The 19,004-nt window shown below is 43.3% G+C and overlaps 1 protein-coding gene across 2 annotated transcripts in view; it reads left to right on the top strand.

The window, feature by feature from the left end:
- The window catches only part of Reep1 (receptor accessory protein 1), a 109,163-nt gene that overhangs the window by 43,101 nt on the left and 47,058 nt on the right, over positions 1 to 19,004 (top strand). For both annotated transcript variants that reach the window (XM_013072179.3, XM_013072180.3), the window contains exon 2: positions 12,684 to 12,756. In XM_013072179.3, the coding sequence (XP_012927633.3) occupies positions 12,684 to 12,756 (73 nt within the window). The remainder of the gene's footprint in view (positions 1 to 12,683; positions 12,757 to 19,004) is intronic.

Raw genomic sequence — 19,004 nt, forward strand, 5'->3', positions numbered from 1 at the left:
AGCCCAAGAGCTGGGACCCACAGCAACCAAGGCCCAGGTGGTTTGCCGTGCCATGGGAACCTTGAGCTGTCTGCTCAGAGTAGCTCTGTCCAGCTTCAGCTTCTGGGTACCTATCATTTGAGTGAGGATGTCCCCTGTGGGAGTATGGTGAAGAAGAGTTTCTCTGGTACATTCTGAACCCAGCCCAGAAGCGTATCTGTGACCATCCTTTCAGGGGTCGTGTACCCTTGGGCCTTGGGAGATGAATTGTGGTTTTTGTGAATCCCTGTTTTGTAAAACCAGAGCCTTCTGACATCAAAATTTACTGGTTGTCTCAGAGTCTGGAGTTGGAGGGTGAGGCCCAGGTCAGCTTTATCCCTTTTTGGAGATACATACGCACACAGCTCACTTACGAGCATGAATTGCTCCAAATGCTTTTATATTTTTAAAAACGAGGTTTATTGAGGTTAAATTCACCCTTACTAGTTCGAGTTTGTTGAGTGTGTCTTAATTGTGAGTTTTGGCAAATGCATTCAGTTGCATGACCACCACAATTAAAGTATAAGGCAGCTCCATCACTCCCCTGAACTTCCTCACACTCCTTTGTAGTCAGCCCCTCTTTCTATGACTAACCCTAGCATCCATGGGTATAGTTTTTGTCTCTATGCTCTTCCCTTTTTCAGAATAGCTCTATTAGTTTTACTACTGCTGGGCATAGTACTTGGTAATCACAATTTACAGGAGAAAGGTTTAGTTTAGCTTATGGTTTGGGAGGATTCAATCCATTGTCAGCCAGTTCCAAGATAAGAACTTCATGGTGAGAGGGTATGAAGGAACAAAGCTGCTTGGTTTATGGTGGTCTGGGAGCAGAACAGTGCCAGAAAGGAAGGGACCATATATAGTACCCAAGACCACACCTCCATGACCCACCCAGACACACACAGGTGCTTGCTCTGCTAATCTTCTAAGTGTTCCTTCTTCTAATGAAGTTGACATATCAAGATTAACAGTCACAATAGCGTGTAAGTGGATCGGGCTGCCTACTGCTTTTTGAATTTGCTTTGTTTACTTACTGTAATGCATGTGAGACTACAAATGCTTTTAATTGCTACAAGGTTAATGGTTCTGAGATATTCATAGAAAATGAATAGCATTTCTGTACACTATTAATGCCAATAGGAAATCTAATTTTTTTTTTTTGGTTTTTTGAGACACCGTCTTAAGTTCAGGCTGGTGTTGAACTCACTATAGTCCAGGCTGGCCTCAAACTCGTGGCAATCCTCCTGTCTCAGGCTCTTGACTCATAGTAGTATAGTCGTGTGCCACCATGCCTGGCTAGGAAGTCTAATTTTTTCCCCATTTATATGACATTCTTTTTTATTATTATTTTAATTTTTTAATTTGATTTTATTTTATCCCATTCTCCCCCTCAACCCCTCTCCCCTCCCTATGTACAAAAGCTTTGTTTCCATTTTAGGAAATCTAATTTGTTGCTGTTGTTGTTGTTTTACAATTCTGCAAATTTCTTTTTTTTAATTAATTTTATTGGTACATTTTAGGTATACAATATAATGACCTTCATCATTGGAAATTTGCACCTTTACATACTCTCTCTTGGTTCTTGTTTTTTCCCCATTCCCCTGCCCTCCCTTCAACCCCTCCATCCCTCTCTATTTACAAAGACTTTGATTCCATTTTTTCATTTTCTCATATTAATTCCATTCCCTTCTTTCCTTTCCCCTACCCCTCCACTTCCCCTTCCTATTTCACATTATCTATTACACCTTTTAGTTCTTATTTACACTTTCAGTTTCTCACACTAGAGAAACTATTCGATATTTATACATCCTATTTATTTCACTTAAGAGTATTGCCTCAATGTGCATCCATTTAGCTATAAATGTCTCTAATTTCTCATTTTTTACGGCTGAGTAGTACTCCATTTTATTTAAAAATCCGACATTTTCTTTATCCAGTCTCCAGTTGATGGGCAATTGGGCTGCTTCCAAGTTTTAGCTATTACAAACTGTGCTGCTGTGAACATGGGCGCACATATATCACTGTGGTATGATTCTGTTAATTATTTGGGGAAGATACCCAGCAGTGGAATAGCGGGGTCAAATGGGACTTCCAGTCCTAGTTCTTTGAGGTATCTCCATACTGATTTCCACAGTGCTTGCACCAGTCTACACTCCCACCAGCAGTGGAACAGGGTTCCTCTTTCCCCACAGCCCCGCCAGCATTTGTTATTCGTGGATTTCATGATAGCAGCCATTCTTTCTGGAGTGACGTGGAATCTCAGAGTTGTTTTCATTTGCATCTCTCGAATGACCAGTGATGTTGAACATTTTATCATGTATTTATTTACTATTTCTACTTATTTGTCTGAGAAATGTCTGTTCATTTCAGATGCCCATTTTCAGATTGGGTCTTTAAATTTGGGAGGTCTGATCTTTTTAAGTTCTTTATAGATTGGAGATAGTAGACCTTTGTCTGAGGAAGAGCAGGTGAAGATTTTTTCCCACATTGTGGGTTGTCTCTTCACACTGCTGATGGTTTCTCTTGCTGTGCAGAAGCCTTTTAATGAGAAGAGATCCCACTTGTTGATTGTGCTAGTTCACGGGCAACTGAGGTTTTGTTCATAAAATCTTTTCCTACACCAATGTCTTCAAGAGTTCTACCTAACCTCTGTTCCAGCCGGTTCAGCATGTCTGTTTTAATATTTAGATCTTTAATCCATTTTGATTTTAGTTTAGAGCATGGTGAGAGATATAGGTCTAGTTTTAATCTTTGGCAAGTTGAAGCCCAATTTTTCCAGCACCATTTATTAAAGAGGCTATTTTTCCTCCAGTAAGGGTGTTTGGCACCTTTGTCGAAGATGAGGTGGCTGAGTGTGTCTGGAGTTGTTTCTGCATCTTCTAATCTGTTCCACTGGTCCTCGGGTCTGTTTCTTTGCCAGTACCATGCTATTTTTATCACAGTAGCTTTGTAGTAGAGTTTCAAGTTGGGGGTTGTGATACCCACTGTCATGTCTCTGTTGCCTAAAATTGCTTTTGCTCTTCTGGGTCTCTTCTTGTTCCAAATGAATTTTTGGATTGTTTTCTCAAGGTCTGTGAAGTATGCTGCTGGGATTTCAATTGGGATTGCATTGAATCTATATAGCAGTTTTGGAAGTATGGACATTTTCACTATGTTGATCCTTCTTACTCAGGAGCAGGGGATGTCTTTCCATTTTCTGATATTATCTTCAATCTCCCTTTTCAGAGTGCTATAATTTTCAGAGAAGAGGTCTCTGATTTCTTTTGTTAGGTTGATTCCTAGGTATTTCAGTTTTTTGAATGCTACTGTGAAAGGAATTGTTTGTCGTATTTCTCTCTCGGTGAGTCTGTTGTTCGTGTAGAGGAAAGCTATTGATTTTTGTGTGTTGACCTTGTATCCAGCTACTCTACTAAATTTGGTTATTAAGTCTAGAAGACTTTTGGTGGTGTTCTTGGGGTCTTCTATATACAGTATCATGTCATCTGCAAATAGTGACAATTTGACTTCTTCATTTCCTATCTTTATCTCTTTTATTTCTTTCTCTTGTCTAATTGCTGTGCCTAATGTTTCCAAAACTATATTAAACAGGAGTGGTGATAGTGGACATCCTTGTCTTGTTCCTGATTTTAGTGTGAGGGATTTCAGTTTTTGAGCATTTAGTATGATACTGGCTGTTGGTTTTTCATAGATGGCTTTTATCAGTTTGAGGTAGAGACTCTGCTCCAATTTTTTGTAGGTTTTTTTTATCATAAATGCATGTTGGATTTTGTTGAATGCTTTTTCTGCATCTATTGAGATGATCATATGGTTTTTGTCCTTGGCTCTATTGATATAGTGTATTACATTGATTGATTTGCATATGTTGAACTATTCCTGCATCCTGGGATGAATCCCACTTGATCAGGGTGTATGATCTTCTTGATGATCTTCTGCATTCTTTTTGCCAGTATCTTATTAAGGATTTTTGCATCTATGTTCATTAGTGAGATTGGCCTATAGTTCTCTTTTTCAGTTGGGTCTTTCTCTGCTTTGGGGATGAAGGTGATGCTTGCTTCCAGCCATGAATTTGGGAGTATTGCTTCCCTTTCAATTTCACTGAAGAGTTTAAACAGTAGTGGCAGTAGTTCCTCTCTAAATGTCTTGTAGAATTCAGCAGTGAAGCCATCAGGACCTGTGCTTTTCTTAGTTGGTAAATTTTTAATTATGTTTTCAATTTCATTGATTAATATTGGGTTGTTTAGAATTTTTAGGTCTTCTTCGTTCAACTTTGGTAGTTCATACTTACCTAGGAATCTGTCCATTTCTTCTGTGTTTTGAATCTTCCTGGCATATAGGTTCTGGAAGTAGGCATTGATGATCCTCTGGATTTCTGCTGGGTCCGTTATAATTTCATCCTTTTCATTCCTAATTGCATGGATTTAGGCCTTTTCTTTCCTTTTTCTGCTAAGGTTGGCTAAGGGTTTGTCAATTTTGTTGATTCTTTCAAAGAACCAACTCTTGGCTTCATTGATTTTTTTTGTATCGTTCTCTTAGTCTCCATGGCATTGAGTTCTGCTCTGATCTTTACAATTTCCTCCCTTGTATAAGCTTTGGGTTTGTCCTGCTCTTCTTTTTCTAGAAGCTTGAGGTTCAGCATCAGGTTGTTTAATTGGGCTCGTTCTGTTTTTGTAATATGAGTATTCACTGCTTTTAATTCCCTTCGTAAGACTGCTTTCATTTTGTCCCATAGATTCCAATATGTTGTATTGGCATTATCATTTAATTGTAGTAACTGTCTGATTTCTTCTTTAATATCTTCTGTGACCCATTGGTCATTCAGAAGTGTGTTGTTCAATTTCCATGTGTTTATGAAATTCTTGTGGTTTCTTTTTCTTTTTCTTTTTCTTTTTTTGGTACCAGGGATTGAACTCAGGTCCTTGCACTTGCAAGGCAGGCAGCGCAACTACTGAGCTAAATCCCCAGCCCTCTTGAGGTTTCTTTTGCTATTGATCTCCAATTTCATTGCACTATGGCCTGATAATATACAGGGGATAACTTCAGTTCCTTTGCACTTACTTAAACATGTTCTATGAGCGAGTATTTGGTCTATTTTGGAGAACAACCCGTGTGCAACTGAAAAGAATGTGTATTCTGATTTTATGGGGTAGAACACTCTATAAACATGTTAAGTTCATTTATTCAAGAGTTTGATTGAGTTCTAGTATTTTGTTGCTTATTTTTTTGTCTAGTTGATCTATCTATTTGTGACAGTGGGGTATTGAGGTCCCCCACTACTATTGTATTAGTGCTTATTTGATTTTTCATGTCCGTTAGTATTTGTTTTATATAGTTGGGTGTGCTAGTGTTTGGTGCTTATATGTTTATTATTGTCATCTCCTCCTCTTGGATTGTTCCCTTTACAAGGATGTAGTGTCCTTCTTTGTCTCTCTTAATCAGTGTTGGTTTGAAATCCACTTGATCTGCAAGGAAGATAGCTACTCCTGCTTTTTTTTCAGGTTCCTGTCGCATGGAATATTGTTTTCCACCCTTTAACTTTCAGTCTGTGAGTTTCTTTTTGAATTAAGTTTGTTTCCTGTATGCAGCATATTGTTGGATCTTGCTTCTTGACCCATTCTGCCAGTCTATTTCTTTTGATTGGTGAATTGAGACCATTAACATTGATGGTTATAACTGATGCATATTGACTTATTGTTCTCATGACTTTTTATTTTTGTTGGACTCTCCCCTTTTCCATTTAATTTCTTGTCTTGCTAGATGGATTCATTCTGCTGGGCTTCCTGGGATTGTGATCTTCGTTGTCTTTTAGGAAATCTAATTTAAAAAATTTGCAGTACCACCACCACCACCACCACCAGAAAAAAAATGAAATCACTAGGAATAAATAAGACAGTATGTACAAGATAGTTATGGAAGAATTTACAACATATGAAAAAACATTAGAGAAGACATGAAGATCCAAGTGTTTCAAAAGAAAAAAAAAAAGAGGAGAAGTGGAAATGGGTGGAAGAGGAAGAGGCAGCGTGAAGAATTGGAAGAGACAATGTTCATGAAGAGAAAACCTGATTTTCATATCAAAATCTGAATAAGGTTTTTCACAGATTTGATGAGTTATCACTGCAAATCGTATAAGAAAACAAAGGGCTCAGAATACCCAAGAGAATTTTAGGAATGTTAGGATTTATTGTAAACCTATGATCATCAATATCTTGGTTATTATGAAGACACTATGATACACATGCAGTTAGTAGATCAGCAAAGTATATTAGAGTTGAAAATAATACCTGTACATGTCAAAAAAACTACATATGAAGGGATCATACTGTATACCAATAGGGAAGATTCACTAAATGTGCCTAGGACAATTGGGATGCATATAGAAAAGAATAAAATGGATTCCTAATTTACATCATACATAAAGATAAAATCCAGATGAATTAAGATCTACTTGGGAAAAAGCAAATGTCAAAACCTTTTTATTTTTCTTGGTGGTCCTGGGAAATGAACTTAGGGCCTTTGCACTGAGCTACATCCCCAGCCTTTTTAAATTTTATTTTGAGACAGACCTCACTAAATTACCCAGCTTAAGCTCAAACTTGGAGTGCTCCTGTCTCAGCCTCCCAGAGTGCGGGGATTATAGGCATAGTCCCTGCACCTGGCTCAAAAGTTTAAAACTTTTGCAAGAAAATATATATTACTATACCACCTCAACACAATATGTAAAACAAACTATAAAAGATCATTACATTTGTTGGTATAAAATTTTAAAATTCTGTACAACAAAAGACACTGCAGACCAACTTAAAAAAATTTATGATAGGGAAAGATATTTGTAATGCATATGGCCAAGAAAGGATTTATACCCAGAAATCACAAAGAATTCCTGAAAGTCACTAAGAAGATGGTAATTTAATGGAGCAACACAAGCAGTTCAAATGTCCAATAGCCATAAAAAGTTTTTAGACTTCTGTTGTAACTGAGGACATTCAAATATGAGACACTATTTTCACACCCATCAGACTGACAAAAACTTAAAATCTCTAACTATATTAATTTGGAAAAACAGGGACCATTAGAACTCTTTTACGCTTGCAGGAAAAAGTATAAATTGGTGCAACCCTACCAAGTAGTTTTGCATGACAGGGTGGAAGATGATGTACATTTTGACCTAGCAATTCCACACTATGTCTGTGCTCTAAAGAAGGCCTCAAGGGCCTGGGTGTGGTGGTACATACCTGTAATCCCAGCTTTGAGGAGGCTGAGGCAAGAGGATCACCTCAAGTTCAAGGCCAGACAATGCTACATAGTGAGTTCAAGGACAGCCTGAACTACACAGCAAGATCCTGCCTCAAAAAAACAAAATAAGTAAATAACAAATAAATAAGACCTCAGATGTGCACAAGGCGACATGTAGAAGAGAGTCACAGTCCTGTTTGTAATAGGGAAAAATTGGAAATAAACATGCTTCAACAGAGTAGATAAATAAACTATGATGTATTCATGTAGTGAAATGGAGCAGAGTGATTAAGAATGATCTCGCAGGGCAAATATCAATGTGAATCAAATTTCAGCAACACGTCTAGTGTGGTTCCATTTATACAGTGCTTAAATGGGTAAAACAGTGCTTTTTTTCTCTTTATGCATAGCTCATGTATTTAATAAAACATGGTAAGAATGATAAATACCACTTGTGATAGTAGTGACTTTTGGGGAAGAGGAAAGGGGTCTACCAGGGACTTCAAATAGATCTGTCATGTTTGAAAGACTTTTCCATGTTTAGAACAATGGCAGTCAAGGTGGGGTGGCACACACTTGTAATCCCAGGACTCTAGGAGGCTGAGGCAGAAGGATTGAAAGTTAGAGCCCAGCCTGGGCAACTCAGCAGCACCCTCTCCGTTGTGACAGCCAAAGTGTCTCCAGACATTGCCCCCATGTCCCTGGGAAAGTAAGCCGCCCAGGTTGGGAACCACTGAGTTGGAGTGTGGTATTCCTGTGAGCCTGCTGATCCCTTCTGGGTGCTGCAGCAGGGGAAAAAGATTGGGGTGAGGAGGCGGGATGAAGACCCCTAACTTGGATCAAGAAGAGCGAAGGCCAAAGACAGGAGGCACAAGGCAGGCAGATAAATGGAGCTGGGGGTGGGGGTTCCAGGGAACAGATAACAGGGAGGGGAGGGAGTCTGGGTGAAGAGCACTGAGGCTGTGCTGGGGCCTGGGAGGCTTCTTCCACAGGTGATGGGGTGGAGCGAGTGAGCTCAGAGCCCAGTGAATGCACTCAGCCTTCCATCTCTGCTCCAGCTGCCCTGCAGCATTCAGGGACCTTTCTGGCTCTCTAAATAAACTGCCACTTTCCTCCAGGGCTCTGGAGAGAGTTATGTGAGTCCAACAAGTGGTTAAGCTCTCAGGAAAGAAATGGGGATGGTTTGATCATTTATTTACTGAATAGACATTTATCAAGCACCTGTTTGGGCAGGAGCTGTCCTGGGCACAGGCGCCCCACTCATCACCAGGACTGTGTGGTCCTGAAGCCGGGGACAGCATCAGGCAGCGCAGGCAGCCCTTGGAGGGCAAAGAAAGCAGGTTGTGTCACCAGGCAGCCGGGTCGGTCCATACTCAGCTCTGCTCCCAACTGTGGTGTCCCCTTACTTAAGTGAGTAATGCCACTAAGCCTTGATGTCCCAGTCTATGAAACGGAATAGTAAGAATTTTTATCACAGATGATGGAAGAGGATTAGTGCAAAGTGTGGCCAGCCTGCAAAACAGTGCCTGGCACTAGTGAGGATTCACTAATAATAGTGTGTCTAAAAGGTTTTATTATTACTACTCCTTTTTTGTTTCCTAAGACAGAGTCTCACTATGTATTTCAGGCTGGCCTTGAGCTCATTATGTAGAGAGGCTGGCCTCAAACTTGTAGTGATCATCCCGCCTCAGCCTCCTGAGAGCTGGGATTGCAGGCATGCGCCACTGGGCCTGGCATCACTGCTGCTCCTGCGTAAGGGCTACCACAGACCTAAAGAATAGCCAGAGACTTCTCAGGAAGAAATGATCAGAGACTTGAATGAAGTGTTTTTTTAAAAAAATGGGTCTTAAAGGTCTGGGGATTTAGCTCAGTGGTTCCACTGCCTGCCTCGCAAGTGCAAGGTCCCAAGTTCAATCCCCGTACCAAAAACAAACAAACAAAAAATATGGGTCTTAAAGGAATAATGAGGCTTTACTGAGGAAAACAAAAAGGCTGCAGGCTGGGAGGCAGATCGCGCACTAAGATTCCAGCAGCAGAAAGAGCTGCCAGGAAGTCATAGATCACTAGCAAGCTGGCTTACGTGGGCAGGTGCTGGCCCTGTGATCTGGTGTTAGGAGAAGGGCGGCCGTGAGGCGGGGAGGGCAGGCAGGTGGGGTACGTGGAGAAGGGCCTCAAGAGAGGCACTTGGTGTGAGCTGGCCTAAGGACCAAGCCCCTCTGGCTGGGGCCCGCTTCATTCATTATTTCCTTTCTCCAAAGTGTATTAATAAAAACTAGCCATTTTAATCCTTTAATCCAGGGAAGTGAAATGCTAAGTATTACTCAGCTTATTAGAGACTCCACTCTTATGAGAGACTGAAGTGCAGATTTGTGTATAGTAGGAGCCTGTTTTGTTTGGTTTGGTTTTTGTTTTGTTGTACTGGGGACTGAACTGAGGGCCTTCGCACTGGGCTACATCTCCAGATCTTTTTATATTTTTATTTTCTTATTTTGAGCGAGTCTCACTAAGTCACTGAGTTTCCCAGGCTGGGCTTGAACTTGTGATCCTTCAGCCCCAGCCTTCCAGAATGGTGGATTGCAGGTGTGTGCTGACCAGCCAACTCCATGTTTTTAAAAAGGCCACAGGCAGGGGGACGCTAGTAACCAGTTCGCTTCCGAAAAGTTTGGCAGGTTGAGCCCAGGCTTCTGTGTCAGAACACCTGGAAGCTCTCCAGTTCTGTGACCTCAACAGAGTCATAGCCTATTGGAGTTCACAGAGGACCAATCAGCTGGCTGTGGGTTCCTCTTCTGCTGCTCACATGCTGCCTCCAAGTTGGGGCTGATAACCAACCTGCAGACACAGATAATAGCATCTGTGCACAGATAATAGCATCTGTGCCCAAGGAGCGACACGGGGTTTTTTTTTTTGTTTTTTTTTTTTGGTACCAGGGATCAAACTCGGATCTTTGAGCTTGCGCAGCAGGCAACAAAACCACTGAGCTAAATCCCCGGCCCAGAGAGACATGCTATTTCCCTGGAGTTGGTGGCTTTGTTTCTAGGCTTTGCTGATTCAGCCTGGTGCTGTCTGACATCCACCTAGCATCTGAGACCTCAGTCCCAAAGTCACCAGTGTCCCCTGGATGGCCCTGACTTAGTGTCTCCATATTTTGAAACTTTATGTAGTGAACATGCAGCTCCCTCTGAATGAGATAGACGTCAGCCCTGACTTTGTGGAACTGGCCGTGTTTGGGAGAGGTAGACATGGAGCAGACCATCCAAAAAGAAAGTGCAGGGAGCTGTGTCAGCATAGAACAGGGAGAAGAGTCTAGTCTGAGGGAGGGCAAGGTCAGGAGTGGCCTTAACCAGGAAGGAAGTCTCCCTGATTTCTGAGGATGCTCAGGAGTGGGGCTGCCCGAGAGGCAGGCTGGAGTAGCTGAGAGATCTCCCTCACCAGAGTGCCAGTGAGGAACATCCTTAGGCCATGCACCCCTGGCCTGCCTGCTGCCTTTGGCACTGCTGTCTACCTCTCTTTCTTAAATTTCCTTCCTCCCACCCTCATCCTTCTTTATTCCTTTCCTTCCAGCCTGGCCTTGTCCCCTTTGCTGGCTTATCTTGATCACCTCTACCTTCCTAGCAAATGACCTTGCTCTCCAAAGCAATGATGGTGGATAATGGTGGATAATGATGACAGCAAGCCAGGCTTGAAGAAGGCTGACTTGGCCCCTGCTTTAGTCCTTCATGGTCATGAGTTAGACAAGCAGGTGGCTCTGAGCACTGTGGTCCCGTCTGTAAAAGAGATTCCATCAGCAAAGGCAATCTAATTGGGGTAAGGCCTGTAAGGCGCTTAGATCAGGTTTGTGTGAGCTAGGAGTTTGCACACTCCTTTCTCCTTCCATGTCAAAAACTGACTTGGTTCAATTAACTTTGTTTTCTTGGTTAATCTTGACTGTCAACTTGATTGGCTTAAGAGAGACATAGGAGATTAGAAGAGCACACTTCTGGGTGTGTTTCGGTGGGTCAAGAGAGCATGATTTTGGGGACTGTATCTGGTCCCTGGTTCCTTTCTCTCTGGCTTTTTCCATCTCTCCGCTTCCTGGCTGCCATGAAGTAAACAGCTTTGCTCTACTGTTCCCTTCCACCATGATGTTTCTGCCTTGGAGCCAGCTGACCATGGACTGAAACCTCTGAAACCATGAACCAAAATAAAACGTTCCTCTTTTAAGTGGTGGGTGTCAGGTGTTTTGTCCCAGCAATGCAAACCTGGTGCTCCCGGCAACAGTGCTCATGGTAAAGGTGTCCCCAGTTCTTGGTAAAATTGCATGTGTGTGGAGAGTTCTCTGTTTGACTTCTAAATGTAATAGCCTTGACTTTAAACCTCCTTGGTGTGGTGTCTTTTTCTAAGCAGGCAGACTCCTTGCAGGGACCGCAGAGGCACTCTGTGGGGTTGTCCCAGGAGATGCAGGTTCCTGTGGGGCCTGGGCCAGGCCGGCTTGCACCTGAGTTGGCAACTGTGATCTCATCAGTTGGCAAAAAGATAAAGCCCTTCTGGGCACAACATTCTGTCCATTCATTCATTTAAATATATCTGCTGATGGTCTACTACATGGTGGATGCTCGGAAGACAAATTAAGCAAAGTGGACCTTTCTGTGCACTTACAGTCTGCTATAAGAACACCCGATAAGATGTACACTGTACTTTGAAAGTGTAGTGGGGAAGTTTGACCTAGGCTGGGAGGTCAGAGAAGGCTTCTAAAGTGAAGAAGTTATGCTGAGGTGGGAGCTGATGGCTGAACAAGTGCTAAGGAAAGAACGGGGAGAGGAGATTCCAGAAGGAGAGGACAGGATGGCCAAAGATGAAGTAGAGAGAAAGAGAGCAGGCAGAGCTATGTCATACAAGTCCTTAGGGGCAGGGCTGAGGGTCCAGGTGTTTGGTGACCCTGTGAAGCCCTGGGGAAGATTACTGAGAACTGATAACCTTGTTTCTGCATTTTAAGAGCAGTGAGAAGCAGCTTAGTGCAGGGTGGGGATGTGTTGGTCGAGAGGGTGTTGACTTGCCCAGATTTACAGTTTGAAAGGCTTGTTCTGCCTGCAGGATGCTGAGGTGGAGTCCGAGTGGGCAGGCTTTGTGGAGGATCAGCAGCAGGAGGGAAAGTCAGTCTTTGACTTCAGGGATTTCAGCTGCTCAGCTGAGCTGGGCTGCCCCTCTCACCTCAGTTTTGGTCTCCATGACGCCAAACACTGTTTGAAGGAAGTGGGCTGTATTGGGAAATGGGGATTGCCAAGGACAACCCAGCCATGAGCAGGAAAACTTAAGAGCATTCATAAAGATGAATTAGTCCCATGGCAGTGTTTTCTGTGGCTTGGAGCACTGCTCCTGGCATCAAAGACAGACATTTTCCATCAAACAGGATGAACGGAAATTACATTTCTCCTTTTTCCTCTCTCTCCCTCTAGGCTTATATTTGGCACCCTTTACCCTGCATATTATTCTTACAAGGCTGTGAAGTCAAAGGACATTAAAGAATATGTAAGTAGAGCTGTTTATCTTGGAGGGGGTGACTGATGGGTAAGGAGGCTGCCACTAGCTGTGACGTTGCAGAAGGTGGGTGCCTTCCTTGGTGAGGACACTGAGTCCCTTCATCACACGTCTCATGAGGCTTCTGAGGAGTCCTATCCTGTCTACACCTGTCCCCTGTCTAGACCTTGAATACTGAAGTGAGGAAAGCGCTGAGGGGTGCAGCAAGAGGAAATGGCACCTGGAATTGGGTCCCTGCTCTGCCATGTGCCTTGTGTGACTTTGCCTCCCTCAGCCTCAGTTTTCCTTGTGTGTAGAACACTCTACAGAGCCAAAAGCATTGTCACTGGGAACAGTCTGGCCTCGAGGGTGGGTGCACAGGTCCTAGAGTCCAGCAGACCTAGGTTTTGTCCTGATTCTACACCTCTGACCCTACTTTAGTCTGTGATTCCAATACCCCATGGTTCCAGCCCTGTTGCTGTTGAAGCTTTTTGAGGACAGAAGCTGTTCTCCATTCTCTTCCCTGTGCTCAGGGAAGGGGCCTGGTTAGAGAATTACGTTAATTACTTTGGTGATGGCATGCCTCAGGCACCATACTTGGGTGTTGTGGCCCCTTTCAGCAGGAGGTCCGTAGGCCACTTCTGGTTGAGAAAGCCGTGCTGCAGTGAGGGATGAGAGAAGGGTGCCATTCCCCTTGTAGGACAACAACCAGGAGAAGGGGCAAAGGGTATGGATTTTGGCATAAAGAGACTGAGGTCAGGCCAAGGCTCTGACATTTCAACCTCCAAGAGCCTCAGTGTTCTTATCTGAACAGTAGGGTTGGAAACAACAATCCCTCTGTCTCTTTCACGCAGAAGATGTCACCAGCGAGTATAATGTAGGTAAAGAAATAATTCAAGCTGGGCATGGTGCTTCATGCCTGTCATCCCAGTATTCAGGAAGCTGAGGCAAGAGGATCCTAAGTTCAGACCCAGCCTGGAAAGCTTAATGATTTTTGAGACCCTGTCTCAAAATAAAAAATAAAAAGGGTTGAAGATGTAGCTCAGTGCAAAGGCCCTGTGTTCAATCCCCAGTAACACACACACACACGCACACACACACACACACACACACACACACACATTGAGTGGGCTTTGAAAATCATTGTCTTAGACTTCCCAAGCAGCCTTTATGGTGGCACCAGACACCTCCCAAGCTTCCCAGAAGTACTTGATTCAGCTTGCACTTTGGTGCTCCCCAGAAGGGGTAATTTCTCCCCTGGAGATCCTGCCCAGTGTGTGAGAGTCTCAGTGTGCACACTATAAATAGCTGGGAAGTTGCAACACAGAACCTCCTACTTCTCAATTGACTTGGCTCTGGGTAAGGCCTTAGGCCATCTCTTCCAGCCCTCCCTCCCTCTCCGGGCCCCTCCCCACTTCCAGCACAGGGCTCCTGTGCCAGAGAGGAGGCCAGATTGGGATCACCAGGGTGCAAGGGCCGATCCTCCACTTTGCAGGGGCTGGAGATTCTCTTAGCTCAGCAGGGAGAGGCCACTGTGGTGAATTATTTGTGCTGACCAAACTCACAGGAGCCTGGTCTGTGACTGGGTGGCAATTGGTTAATTGAGAGAGCAGGGCCTGTAACTGACAAGCAGGGCAGCTGTTAGTGTTGGCTGGAGAGCAACTTGCTCACTCTCCTGGGGGAGGCTGCAGAGATGAGATTAGCACGTTTCTGGGTAAAAATGGAATTGGAAGGAATGAGCAGAGAAGTAGCAGGGGTATTTTCTCTGTGCTCACACTCATTGTGACATGCAGTCATACATGCAGTATCACAACACCCTCACACTCAGTGTCACAGTCATGCGCTCTCACATGCATTCTTACGTGTTGCCACTCACACTCTGCTGATTTTTTTTTCCTAGCAGTCTTTTTGAGTCATAGCCCCATTTGCCCAAGAGAGAATTCTGAGAATTTCCTCTCCCTCACCAGCCAACTCCACACACACAGGGTTGGTGACTGTGTCTCTTTACCTCTATCCCTTCATGATCTTTCACACCTGATCTCTTCCTGCTGTGCTGCCCCTCTCTGAAATGAGCTCCTTCCCCCATGGGGTCAGTCTCATTTTGTTTGCACAGTGGCCTTGGAACTGGGTGCATCTCCAGCCCTTAAAATGTTTTTAATTTTGGAGCATCTCATTAAATTGCTAAGTTGCCCAGGCTAAGCTCCAACTTGCAGTTCTCCTGATTCAGCCTCCTAGAGTGCTGGGATTACAGGTGTGTGCCACCACATCTGGTTTGGATTGGTTTTTTATTGTCATGGTAATGACTTATCATGATCTTGGTGGCAGAAAAACAACACAAGCATCTTACCTTACAACTGTGCAGGTCAGAAGCCTGCCAGGTCTCCCTAGGCTCCAGTGAGGTGGAGCTGTGACTCCTTCCTGTGGAGGCCCTGGAGGAGAGTCCATTTCCTGCATTTTTTGGCATGTGTCCCTTCCTCTTTCTTCAAAGCCAGCATAATTCTATCTCTCTAGCATATTTCCATTGTCACTTCTGCCTCTCTGCTGGCTGGGAAAGGTTCTTCCTTTTTAAGAATGCATGAGATTATGCTGGTCCCGGATAATCTTCCCATATGAAAGTCTTTAATAACTCTGCAAAGTCCCATTTACTTGTACCATATGGAGTTTAGGACTTGGACATCCTTGGGAAACCATCATCCTGCTTACCATACCTAACTGGCTCCCCTGCCAGTCCCTCCTTTCCCACTCAGTTGTCCACACAACATCCAGAGACCTTTTAAAGACAGGAATCTATTAATCTCACTTCCTCTGGATCTTTTTTTTTTTTGTACCAGGGGTCAAACTTGGGACTTTGGGCTTTCGAGGCAGGCGCTGGAACCACTGAGCTAAATCCCCGGCCCCTCCTCTGGATCTTTTTATGGCCTCAAGATTGAGGCCAAGCTCCTGTATACAGGATTTAACAGCATTCTTGCTCTTACATCCCTACCCACCCCCTAATAAAAAACAATAATTTTAGCAAGATTGCCAAGTTTAAAAATATCACTCTTGGGCCCGGGGATTTAGCTCAGTGGTTCTGTCGCCTGCCTCGAAAGTGCAAGGACCCAAGTTCGATCCAAGGTACCAGAAAAAAAAAAAAAAAAACCACAAAAAAACAACAAAAAAAAATCACTCTTAATATTAGTCTTAAGATTTTTTTTTCCCCAGTACTGGCGATCAAACTCAGGACCTTGCACTTGCGAGACAGGTGTGGTGCCACTGAGCTAAATCCCTGGCCCAAGTCTTAAGATTCTTATATCTTTCCAAAGTTGTTGCATTTGTCAAGGTTTTGGGATGAAAACTTAGACAGAAAGGAATTTATGGGGAATTGTAGAATTAATTACAGGGCTGGAAAAGGACATTTAGAAATTGGAGAAGACCCAAGAAGGCCGAGTGGTGGTAACAGCCAGACTCAAGCCTCAGGAAGGATCTGGTTAGGCCATCAGGGACACTGGCTACCACCTGCCCTTACCTTTGGAACATTCCCTAAAGATTCAGATCTGGATAGGAGCACCTGATTCTTCCAAACCCAGATAATGGGTTTTGCCTCCTACAAAGACCCTCAGTGCTGGGAAGTTCCCTTGATCTAGAAGGCTTTGGATCCTGGGTAATGAAGGGAAAAACAAACAAACAAACAAACAAACAGCAGTTACAGTTAACTCTTTGGCTGCCTAAAACCTATATGTACCATTTGAATCCTTTACCTATATTTTGGTTTAAAAAAAAAAAAACAATCTTCCATCAAGAATTCTATAGGACTCACTCACTTGTTAAATCCAGATATCTGTAGTTACTGAGCCTAGAGCCAGGTCCAGCATCTCTGGGCAGAGTCCTCTCCTCCTCTGGTTGTGATGGGTCCCTGGCTCAGTGTCCAGCATTCAGCCTTGCTAGCCTCCGTGCTGTATCAGGAAGCAAAGAGAATACATTAAGATATAATTACAGTGGACCCTTGACTTGCTAATTCAATTCTTTCACAAGGGCTGGTTGTAACTCAAGTTGGTCAATGAAGGCTCACACTCCTCTACATGGCCTTCAAAGTCTCTCTCCTGTACACAGGCAGATCTCAGTGTCCTTAGAGAGACACTGGCACAGCAATTCTCAGTTAACCCTACTCAGGAAGGAATGTTGTAATGTTCCTTCCAGAACTCTTTAAGGGTTAAATCTGTATCCAGGGCTGGGGATAGCTCAGTAGTGCTGCCACCTGCCTCTCAAGTGCAAGGTCCCGAGTTCTATCCCCGGTATAAAAAAAAATCTGTATCTGAGACCATCTGGAAGCACAAGTGGCCAGCATTCGGGTCATAACTCAAGACTTTGGTTGTAAGTTAAAACTAAAATGCAATCATAACCCAAGTTGTTCGTATATCAGGATGGTTGTAACTCAAGGGTCCACTGTACTTAAAATACTTAATTTTACATAGCACAGAAGGAAGAAAATATGAATAGAAGCTACAGTCTATATCCATGGAGCTATGAGTTCATAGCAGTACTTCTATCTTTTGTTAAGATAATTTCTTAAACAGGATAAATCATAACTTTTATATAAGTAAAAAAATGTATGTTGAAGATTTTACTGAACTCAGTAATTAACAAGGGAACCAGGAAGAGTTAAAAGAATAATTCAAAGGAGACTGCAAACAACAGACATAATCTAGAATCTTGAAATTGATTTGTTAATTGGTTTCTTGGTGAAATGGGGAGTTCAGTTATGCCTTCACTGGAGAAAACTCACTGCACCCCTATGGACAAAATCATTTTCATTGCAATCAGTTTTCTAAAACTTCGAACGTTGTAAAATAGCTCAAAGACATTGAGCAGAGGCATGGTGGTACACGCCTGTAATCCAGCCCTGGGGAGGCTTAGGCAGGAGAATTGCCACAAGTTCAAGGCCACCCTCGACTACATAGTGAATTCAAGGCCAGCCTGAGCTACACTGCAAGACCCCTTCTCAGAAGTATGTGCTAGACACCTAGAATTCCATAGATGTGTGTTCTTTTTCAAGGTTTCCTGATACTTCCCTCTTTTATTACCCAATCCATGCTCCCTTTGTTTTCAGATAGAGCTTTAGTGAGTGGGTACCTTATTCAGTGATGTGGTCCAAATCTTGATTCTTAAGAATCCGAGGAGGGCTGGGGATTTAGCTCAGTGGTTCTGGTGCCTGCCTTGCAAGTGCAAGGTTCTGAGTTGGATCCCTGGTACAAAAAAAAAAAAGAGCTCTACTTTAAGGGCCGGGGATTTAGCTCAGTGGTTTCACCGCTTGCTGTGCAAGCGCAAGGACCTGAGTTCAATCCCCGGTACCAAAAAAAAAAAAAGAATCTGAGGCCTTGGCAATCTTGCCTCTGTAGGGTTGTAGTACTGATCCATTGACTTCTACCTCAGTACACAACAGTGCTAGAAGCCCCCCAGGTAACCCGCAATTTCCATTTGCCCTCCTTGCTGCCTTGTGTATCAGTAACCTCAATTCCCCTTCATAATTAGGGTCATTTACCCCATCAAAACACATAAGTCCCTTTATTGTCTGTGCCCTAGTCATGCCCATGTGACAGTAAAGTCTTTGCTTTCATTTTGTTGAAACATTGTGTATCCTCTGGTAGAAACATCTATCAGTAAGGTTCTAAAAATCATTAAAAAGTAGAGATCAGAGATTTGGGAATAAGAAGGAGGAATGTTGTGTGTTAGATCAGTGATTCTCAAACAGTAACATGCATATTAATGGGATCTCATTAAAATACTGATTCTGATCCAGTAAATCTGGGATGGGACTGGAAATTCTGCATTTCTGACATGTTCCCAAGTGATATCCATGGAACAGGTCCGTAGACTGTATTTTGAGTTGCAAGGAGCTGGCATTGGCCTTAATTTTCTTCATTCTTGTACCTTAGATTCTAAGAAGCAGTGCCATATTGTGGTCACTAACTCAAAGAAGAAACTGCATCTACCTGGTTCTCTTCCTGACCCCTCAAGCCTGGGCAGCATTATATAAAGCAATGTGGTGTATAAATGAGTGACTCCCAAAAGCATCAGCCTGTTGTCTTATTTCTTTTGCTATAATGGAGGGTCCTTGGTGAGAAGCAGTGTTGTGTGAGATGTATCAAAATGGAACAGCAATCCCCAGTCCCCAGCTTGCTCTGTGGCCCTGAGAATCCAGGGAGTGGGAAAAAGCAAGTCCATATGCAGAACAATGAATATTCCAGAGAAGAGCCTTCTGTTAGAGAAGGGGCCTGGTGTCA

Source organism: Heterocephalus glaber, unplaced genomic scaffold (assembly GCF_053883595.1).
Source record: "Heterocephalus glaber isolate CG9 unplaced genomic scaffold, H.glaber_assembly_v1.0 deba00000470, whole genome shotgun sequence".
Lineage (NCBI taxonomy): Eukaryota > Metazoa > Chordata > Mammalia > Rodentia > Bathyergidae > Heterocephalus > Heterocephalus glaber.